General features: G+C 48.2%; 1 protein-coding gene across 1 annotated transcript in view; it reads left to right on the top strand.

Annotated features, from left to right (window-relative positions):
- The first annotated feature begins 230 nt into the window (after nucleotides 1–230).
- The window catches only part of LOC135828637 (uncharacterized), a 28,767-nt gene continuing 19,258 nt past the window's right edge, over nucleotides 231–9,739 (top strand). Inside the window, exons 1-2 of the mRNA XM_065341055.1 lie at nucleotides 231–492; nucleotides 3,521–3,629. Coding sequence (XP_065197127.1) covers nucleotides 3,521–3,629 — 109 coding nt within the window. The 5' untranslated portion in view covers nucleotides 231–492. The remainder of the gene's footprint in view (nucleotides 493–3,520; nucleotides 3,630–9,739) is intronic.

Below are 9,739 nucleotides of genomic sequence, written 5' to 3'. Positions count from 1 at the left end.
AGTCACTCCAGTGTGTACCCGGTAGTCAGTATGACACTGATCATACTCAGAGGTGCCGCTAGTTCACATGCTGATGTATTATGTACGACTACTATTAGTACTAAGAAGAGTAATAGTTGAAAGAACCCACACACACCCGCGCGCGCGCACACACGCACACACACACACACACACGGAGCGGAGTTGGTAACTGCTTGTCATGCATGCGCTGGAACTGAAAGGCCATCATAATCATTGATCTTGTCAGGGCACATTGCAGAGAGTGAATTTCGTAGAGAAAGAAGAAAAAGTATCGCTCGTCTCTGCACTTCTATTATTACTGTGGGCATCTCGAAACCTCTGATTGTCTTGCCACGCTAGTATAGCTAGGGAGGCATTGCGCTGTTCGGTTCAGTCTTTGCTTCAACTGAGCAACCGGGAAGAAGGACGGGTTGGAACCACTGCCCAGGCCAGGCAGCTTCATCTAACGGCTGAAGTAACTTCCATTCTTAGGTGAGCACGTCCCAGCTATATGATCATCAATGTGTACCCTATGTACATTCACACGTTGACTAGCTTTTTGTTGTACAGAGGTGTTCATTGGTACAGAGAGTGAAAGATGTTGCTACATCGGCGGTGATTAGTGAAGGAAGTGTCTGCTCCGAACGTCGGAGGTCGCGCTTCCTGCCGCCTGACTTGACGCTTGACTGACTCTCGTCTGGAGCATACGAGAAGCCCGTTGAACCTTCCACTCGGCAGACCTGCAACAAAGCACCACTCCCTGCTCAATACACAGTGTGTCGGGGAATTCACCCCTCATCAGTTGAGCTTGAGTAGGCTAATGATTTGTTTTCTCCGAGAGCACTGCATTATGTAGTACTCTCCAAGCCAAAACAAGCATCACTAACGTTACAATGTAGGCGTACATTGTAGTGACTTACGCCGGTGAAGCTCCGCTTCCAGCGCAACAAACACCTCGTGAGCACCAGGCAGCAGCGTGAGTCAGCGTCGCACATGCAGTTGTGAGCAGGGAGTGGTGCTTTCTTGCAGGTTTGCTGAGTGGAAAGTTCAACAGGCGTCTCTTGTGCTCCAGACGCAGTCGTGAGTCAGTCAAGTGTCAAGTCAGTCGGCAGGAAGCGCGAGCTCCTACGTTCCCAGCACTGCAGCAGACACTTTCTACAGAAAGTGAGTACTAAAATTAATAAATATTTCGATTTCGATAAAAATCATTCAAGGCCTCTAATTTCTCAACAATAATTATACCGTATTAAACTCAACTGCTCTTGATTTAACTCAATTGTTGAAAGTCCATCGAACCGTCCACTCGGCAAACCTGCACGAAAGCACCACTCCCTGCCCAGTACACAGTAATTGGTGTAGCCCAGAGACCGTTGGGAGAGTGTCGTGAAGATGTATGGGTATAATAGCTGCGGGCAATGGCCGTGGCAACAACAGGACCGGCGGAACTGCCAGTGGGATTTCTTTGGCACAGTTCTGTGTGGGCTGAACTGTTGCTCTGCTCGGCGGGCGTTGGGCCCCGTGAAGTCAACGTGGGTGAGGCGGGCAAGGATGATCTGGCCGATGGTCAAAAAGGAACTGGGTTTCTAAGAGAGGTCTTCCTCGTCTGCCTCTGGGCCTAGCTAATCGCGCTTCTGGTGGTGCCAGGTACATGTGAATGTATAAGAATGTGTGTGTTTGAAACAACCCTTCTCATGATATTACATATTTCTTCATACCGTATTTTTTTTTTTTCAAAGACCACTTAATGCCAAACATGAGATGCAGCTAGGGGGAGCAGAGAGTGTGTCCGCACCTTTAAAGCCATGGTGGTATATTCGATTGTAAACCCAGTCTCAGCTATAAAGCCATGCTCATTTGAAGTGTGTTTTGTAAAAATGAAGGAATTCGTAACTGTACTAACACACTCACAGCCCAGCAGGAAGGGCAAACAAGTGGATTGAGATTGAAATTTCTGTGTGGACTTTGACTTTTATGGCGTGGCGTAGTGGGTGAGTCATTTTGCATCTAAAATAGCTAGGAAGGCAGCGGTGTTTCGAATATAAGGCCATAGCTTTATAGGCGCTGATATACAGTATCAAACAATAGTAGGACAGAGAAAGTGTTTTTACTCCGAGTTTCACGCACTAAGCGATCATCAGAAAACAGTACTGTTTTCTGATGATCTTAGTGCGTGAAACTCGGAGTCAAAACACTTTCTCTGTCCTCCTATTGTTAGAACCAGCTCTACCTCTCGGTACTGAGCACTCTCTTGGACAGCCTGGAACCCATCTGTTCTATTTCTTCATATCAGGTTGTTGAATGCCAGTACCACATCAATGATTGTGCTAACTGTCGCATCTTCTGACTCCACAGTATTTTGCTTATAACTGTTAGTGTTGGACTAACTATGGATAGCATATACATGTAAACTGCCCATCCTTTATAGATCTGTCACCGGGGGGAAATTGCGGAAAAAATCGCAAAAAAACGCGGGGAAAAACGCGGCATAATATGGCATAATTTGCGGGTGAATTTGCGGTAAATATGCGGTAAAATATGCGGTGAATAATATTGATGTGCGGCAATTTTCAGTGAGTATGTAGTGAAATCAATCAGTTACAAGTCTCTGGTGTAAGCACTCGTCATATTTGAGTAAAAAGCCGCCACGATGAGACGTTGCTGACCGAACAGTGCACTGTGTGTACGTGTAGTGCAACAAAAAAGTTCAAAAAACGCGGGGAAAATCGCGGAAAGCGGGGTCTTGTAAAAAAGCGCAAAAAACGCGGGAAAAAACGCGGCCGCGGAATCGCAATTTTCCCCAGGGACAGATTGATATTTAGAAATGCGATCCTGTCAGCTTTTCTGTTATTGTGTTAACAAGGTACGAGCTAATTATGGATGGGCAGGGGGACGTGTGTGTGACTGCTGTGTGTGTGTGTGTGTGTGTGTGTGTGTGTGTCTGTGTGTGTGTGTGGGTGTGGGTGTGTGTGTGTGTATCGAGCAGCTCTGGAGACAATGGAGTGCTTACTTTACACTACTGGCCTGGGGTGTGCTGAACTCTTTTAAACAATTCATTACTTAAATTAACTATTCTGCTACAAATGAAGTTGGTTGCTCCAACGAGGAGCACACGCTTCTTGCCGAACTTGACACTTGACTGACTCACGACTGCCATCGCACCTTCCGCTCGGCAAACCTGCAAGAAAGCACCACTAGCGGTGCTCTTCAGGCACAATCTTCCTCAGCCTACTCAAGCTCAACTGATGAGGGTGAATTTCCCGAAACACTGTGTATTAAGCAGGGAGTGGTGCTTTCTTTCAGGTTTGCCGAGCGGAAGGTGCGACGTGCTCCTCGTGCGCTCCGGTTGGCAGTCGTGAGTCAGTCAAGTGTCAAGTTTGGCAAGAAGCGGGTGCTGCTCGTTGGAGCAACCAACTTTATGACTATTACCGTCGAAGTCGCAACTTCTAAGTTTGTATTCTGCTACTGTTTTCTAATTGTCCACAAACTCCAACGCCTATTCTGCTACTGTGTTCATTCATAGATGGCAACCATGCGGACTTTCTGGTCATTATTCACCTCCGCTATCCTGTATGCCATCCTGACAACCTCTGGCACGTCAGCGAACAAACCGGTAGTCAAATTTTTTCCAGGTAAAGTCCTACACAAATTTCGGTCATGTTCAGATGTTGAATGGAATTCTCCAGGCCATTTCCTCGAACTAATTCTTGTCCCAGTTACTAACATGCAGGAAATCTCATTTGCTATCGAGCACAGGAAACAATTTCCGAACAGATTGTTTTGTTTTCAGGATTGGAATGGGTTCATCCTCTGGGGTGTCTCTGCCACAGTGGGGACACATCATGTTCGTGGCGTGGGCCAGGTTTGCGCCCTGTGCCAGTTCACATCCCGGTGTTGAGAGGACTAGCAGTGGACAGGGGAAAGAGCCCGACGTAGAATTGATTCACTTGACTGATTTCATTGCGCAGTGCCATTATGATAACTAACGCAACACAGGTCAGGCTAAGAGACCTTACGGTATCAGCAAGAGTACATGACCCCCCCCCCCCCCCCCAAGAGTGTGCAACTCCTGATACCCTTTCTATGGGGTACGCCGATGGCGAAAACTCACATCATGTGGTACAGTGTCGCAGTTGTATCTTTCAAGCCCTTTTTTAGCGAGTAGCGGAGTAATAAAAAAGCACTTTCTGACAGAAACTCACTGCGGGTATGCAAATCACCAGCATGATCATGGCAGATATCCGGATTGCACGCACGCTATCCTTTGTGTGTACGTAGTATCTGAGACAAGTGATGTGAGTTTTCGCCGTCGGAGACCCCATATGCAGAGTTGCACACTCTTGGGGGGTTACCGTAAATGTAACAGTTTTCCCCTGTTCTCTATAACTTTACACTCCCTCGCACCTCATGCGTCTTTCGCCTGTCTATTAGCACCTTCATTGGCGCCATTGCCACATGTATACTATCACATTTTGCATATAACTGGTCGAGGCACGCTCAACCAGGCCTCTTACTTTTCAAGTTTGATTAAACCTGTTACACTGGTAGCAGAGGATGGTTACCACTCTGCTTTTGGCAGGTGTTCTGGTCGCTCTGCTTACGCTCCTCGTACTCGTCGTTCGGCTGATAAACGATATCAAGACCGCTCAGCGCGTTAGCCAAGGAAACCGAACGATACATCCGAACTCGGAACCGTGGGAGCCAACACCCCGCCTTACGAAAGAGCCGCCTGTGTTTGGAGGAGATTCCGCTACATTCAAAGAATGGACGTTTGCAATGGACATGGCCCTACGGTCGTTGGCGCTCCCAAATGCGGCACAGAGGGTCGACTACGCGGCAGGATTTTTGACTGGAAACGCTCGTCTTTGGTTGATAGCGGCATTGGAAGCTAACCAAGTGTTTTCCGACTGGCCTGCTCTGAAAGCGGCACTTGGCGATGTGTACGGACCACGGCACAACGAGGAAACATCGCGTATGGGACTAATTTCCGCAGCGCAGCGCGGGTCGCTGGACGCATACATTGCTGCTTTCACTCGCCTCAGCCTGCAAGTGCCGGAAATCGACCACCACACCAGAGCGCTGCTGTTCGTCAGGGGTCTAGTGCCGCACATCCAGCGACAGGTCATGCGTGAGCATCCACGTACCCTGGAGCAAGCTGTCATGGCAGCAAACACCGTGGAGCAGTCGTCAGGGCCACCGGCGTCGGGGCCACCAGCCAGTACTAGAGAGTCGCGTTCCGTGCCCAGCTTCCGTGGTCAGACTCAGGGCCTCCGCAAGCTGACGGACCAAGAGCGTGTCCAACTGCGAGCAATGGGACACTGCTTTGCTTGCAGGAAGCCAGGCCACCTCGCTAAAGACTGTACTGAGGGTGGACAGCGCTACCCAAACGCTGGTCGCCAGTAAGAAAGGGGGTGCGCTTACTGGCGACGACCCAAGCACCCACGCCGGTACCAGTCGCTAACCGGTTCGGAGCTCTGGAGGTTGAAGACGTTGCTCTCCAGGAACCTACGGAGCCGGAGACACCCATAGCTGTAGGAAATTGTCCCGTTGCAGAAAGGTGTCATGTCAGCAACGTCAGCGTCGGCAATGAACCTGAACACGACCTACTGCGCATACAGGGAAAGATCGGCGGTCGCCGTGCAGTGATGCTGATAGATTCCGGTTCGACGCATGACTTCATTGCAGACAGTTTTGTTCGAAAGCATCATCTTGACACGGATGCAAGCTCAGCAGTGCTGAGCGTAACATTGGCGGACGGCTCGACCAGCGAGGTCCCGCAGATTTCCACACGCACGCTAAGGGTGACAGTCGGGGGCTTCAGTGAGGAACAGCACTTTACTGTGTATCCCCTGACTCGCTACGACGCTATTCTTGGCAAGCCGTGGCTTACAAGGAACAACCCCAGCATCAACTTCCGTACGAACGAAGTTCAGTTGGACGGTGAGCCCTTTGTTGCCAAATTGCCTTCAGCTAACCCGCCGACAGCCGACCGGCCATCTGTGGAAAGCATGTTTATCAGTGGCCGACAAGCTCGTCATGCCCTGAGGAGTGGAGCCGAGGGGTTTCTTGCATGGGTCACTGCTGCAAACGAGGAGAATCGTTCCGGGCCACAACTCCAGGAATCAGAGCAACAAGACATCCAGAACCTGCTCAAGAGGTACCAGGATTTATTTCCAGACGAGCTGCCGAATGAGCTTCCACCGAAGAGACCAGTCGACCATGAAATCCAGATAGAAGATGGAGCCAGACCACCGTCTCGACCCGCCTACCGCCTGCCGAAACCAGAGATGGACGAGCTCCAGTCACAGCTGTCAGAATTACTTGAGAAGGGATTCATTGAGCCAAGTAAGTCGCCATACGGTGCACCTGTGTTTTTTGTGAAAAAGTCGGATGGTACTCTGAGAATGGTGTGCGATTGGCGAGAATTGAATAGAATTACGATCAAAAACAAAGCTTGTCTTCCTAATATTGATGACTTATTCGACACGATCCAGGGCAGTGCATATTTCTCCAAGTTGGACTTGCGGTCGGGGTACAATCAAATCAGAATTCAAGACTCGGATGTTTCTAAGACGGCCATTAATACGCCGTTCGGCCACTTCCAATTTAGAGTCATGGGATTCGGGTTGACTAATGCCCCGGCCACCTTTCAGTCACTCATGAACTCTATTCTGCAACCGCATCTCCGAAAATTCGTTGTAGTATTCTTGGATGACATTCTAGTTTTCAGCAAGACCTGGGAAGATCATCAGCATCATCTTCAAACAGTTCTAGAAACACTTAGAAATAGTGAGCTGTATTGCAAACAGTCTAAATGCGAATTCGGCGTGAGAGAAGTTCTCTTCTTGGGGCATAAAATCAACGGCACATCAATTTCCCCTGATCCCAAGAAGATAAGTGCTGTGGAAACATGGCCAACTCCGTCGTCAGTAACTGATGTGAGGAAGTTTCTTGGCTTTGCAAACTATTTCCGAAGGTTCATAGATCGACACTCGACCATCTCTCGTCCATTAGAAGAAATCACCGGAAAAAATTCACGCTTTGAATGGAGCGCTGCTAGACAGAAGGCATTCGAGTCTCTAAAATCAGCATTACTCGAGGCGCCAGTGTTGCAACTGGCCGATGTTGAGAAAAGCTTCACGGTAGAAACTGACGCAAGTGACTTTGCCGTGGCGGGTGTGCTCCTGCAGCAGGGAGAAGATATGGATTTGCATCCCGTAGCCTATTGTAGTCGGAAACTGTCAGCTGCAGAACGCAACTATACTGCGGCCGAGAGGGAAACGTTGGCTGTGGTATTTGCATTAAAGTGCTGGAGAATCTATCTATTCCGCCACTTTGACCTGATGACTGATAATATGGGTGTTGTCTATTTACGAACCAAACCGACTCTCACCAAGCGTGAGGCAAGATGGGTAGAGTTTTTAGCTGACTATGACTTTACGGTCTTTCACAAACCAGGAAAGAAAAACATTGCCGACCCGCTTTCACGCCGTCCAGATCTGTTCAGTGATTCTGAAATAGGCGGGTCATCCTATCCTCCTAACATTCAGTTGAATGCCATAGAGCATACCCTAGAGATTAATCCAGACTTAGCGCAGTTAATTGTCAGCGGTTACAAGTGCGACAAGGATCTTGCTCCCATTATCAGGAGACTGAAAAATTCAAGCCATGACAATCTGCACGACCGTTACCTTCTAAATGAAACACCCGGTTATCTTTATCTCAGATCTTCACCACAGAACAGGTTATGCATTCCAAAGAGTAGCAAACTCCGACTCGCCCTGCTTCAAGAATACCATGACTGTGTGACTGCGGGGCATCCCGGTCGAGATCGCACCTATTTCAGACTCGCTAGATATTTCTATTGGCCCAGAATGGGACTGGATGTAAAGGCGTTTGTCAAGTCATGTGACGTCTGCCAACGAGTTAAAGGCGGCCAGCTAAAAACTGGTCTCTTGCAGAATTTACCAGTGCCCAGTCAGCCGTGGGCGGATATCTCGATGGATTTTATCATGGGTTTGCCTAGGACCGATACAGGTCATGATGCTATATATGTATTTGTAGACCGCTTGACAAAGTGTGTACATTTATCACCTACTTCCTCTACTATTGACGCTAAAGGAAGTGCTGATCTGTATATTCAACATGTATTTCGACTTCATGGTTTGAGTTCTAGTATTGTATGTGATCGTGATCCAAGATTTACGGCAGCATTTTTTCAGGAATTGTTTGATCGCTTAGGAACGAAACTAGCATTTAGTACTGCCAATCACCCTCAGACAGATGGCCTAACTGAACGAGTAAACAGAATAGTAGAGGATGTGCTGAGGGCTTTTGTAAATCATAAACAAGATAACTGGGATATGCTCCTACCTCTCTGTGAGTTTTCTATCAACAGCGCTACTCAATCATCTACAGGAAACACACCGTTCTTCTTAAATTACGGTCTAAATCCCAGAGCGCCACCCGACTTCCTCAACCCTATTCAGGGAGGCAGATATTCAGCTGATTGGTTGCAAGCAAGACAAGACGCGGTCAAGATCTCACAAGATGCGCTAGTGGCAGCTCAAGCTCGTCAGGCCTTCTATGCAGATCGGACAAGGGTCGAGGGAAAGCTGAAGGTGGGAGATTTGGTAATGGTCTACCGGGATTTCCTCCTGACTCCTGAAGCTCGGGACCGACCATCCCATAAATTACGCCCCAAGTGGTTTGGCCCCTTTCCTATAACCCATGTGGTCGGCCCGAATGCCTACAAGCTCAAGTTGCCTCATACCAGCCGCTGTCACCCGGTATTTAATGTGTCGGCACTCCGTGCCTACGAGAAGAACGCTATTCCTAATAGGAGACAGCCTACGCCTCCGCCTATCACGGACCTTGATGGTCATGCCCGCTATGTGGTGGAGAACATTCTCAGTCACCGCCGCCGGCAGAATCAGCTTCAGTACCTAGTCAAGTGGCAAGGCTACTCTGATGCCACTTGGGAGCCTGAACATTATTTGTTGGATGAATCTGGTAATGACATTGTTCCACTTCAGAAGTACAAAACCTTGGCTTCTGCCCGCTGAGTTTTGCAGTTGAACTTCTAGTTTCACCTTACACATTTGTTGAGCTTATTACACTTTATTTGCATGGAGTTTCAGTCGTCTTATTGTGTTACTTCAGTGCGAAGCCTTTTTTCGTCTCGCACGTGTTTGCGCTTATTGTACTCTATTCCACTTGAGCATTTGGGTTATAAGCTCCTTCCTCTCCATAGGAGGGGGATGATGTAACAGTTTTCCCCTGTTCTCTATAACTTTACACTCCCTCGCACCTCATGCGTCTTTCGCCTGTCTATTAGCACCTTCATTGGCGCCATTGCCACATGTATACTATCACATTTTGCATATAACTGGTCGAGGCACGCTCAACCAGGCCTCTTACTTTTCAAGTTTGATTAAACCTGTTACAGTAAAGTCTTGTGTAAAAGCCGCACTTGAATAGAAGCCGCAATTTCGGGCCCTTCAAATCACACATAAGCCTGGTTTTAGTCTTGACATACATAGAAATACCTGTCTTGTATAGAAGCCTGTCTCATATAGAAGCCTGCAAAATGTCACCAATAAAGTCATAGAAACCGCGGCTTTTATACAAGACTTTACGGTATATACTCTTGGCATCAGTTTACTGAGTTTAGGACAGGGAGTAGTAATTTTACTACTCACCATTATGATCACTAACACAAGACATATCTGACTCTTTCTTA

The sequence above is a fragment of the Sycon ciliatum genome, chromosome 12, assembly GCF_964019385.1.
Source record: "Sycon ciliatum chromosome 12, ocSycCili1.1, whole genome shotgun sequence".
Taxonomy (NCBI): Eukaryota; Metazoa; Porifera; class Calcarea; order Leucosolenida; family Sycettidae; genus Sycon; species Sycon ciliatum.
Note: the sequence above shows the minus strand (reverse complement) of the source record. Positions and strands in the feature narration are given on the sequence as shown.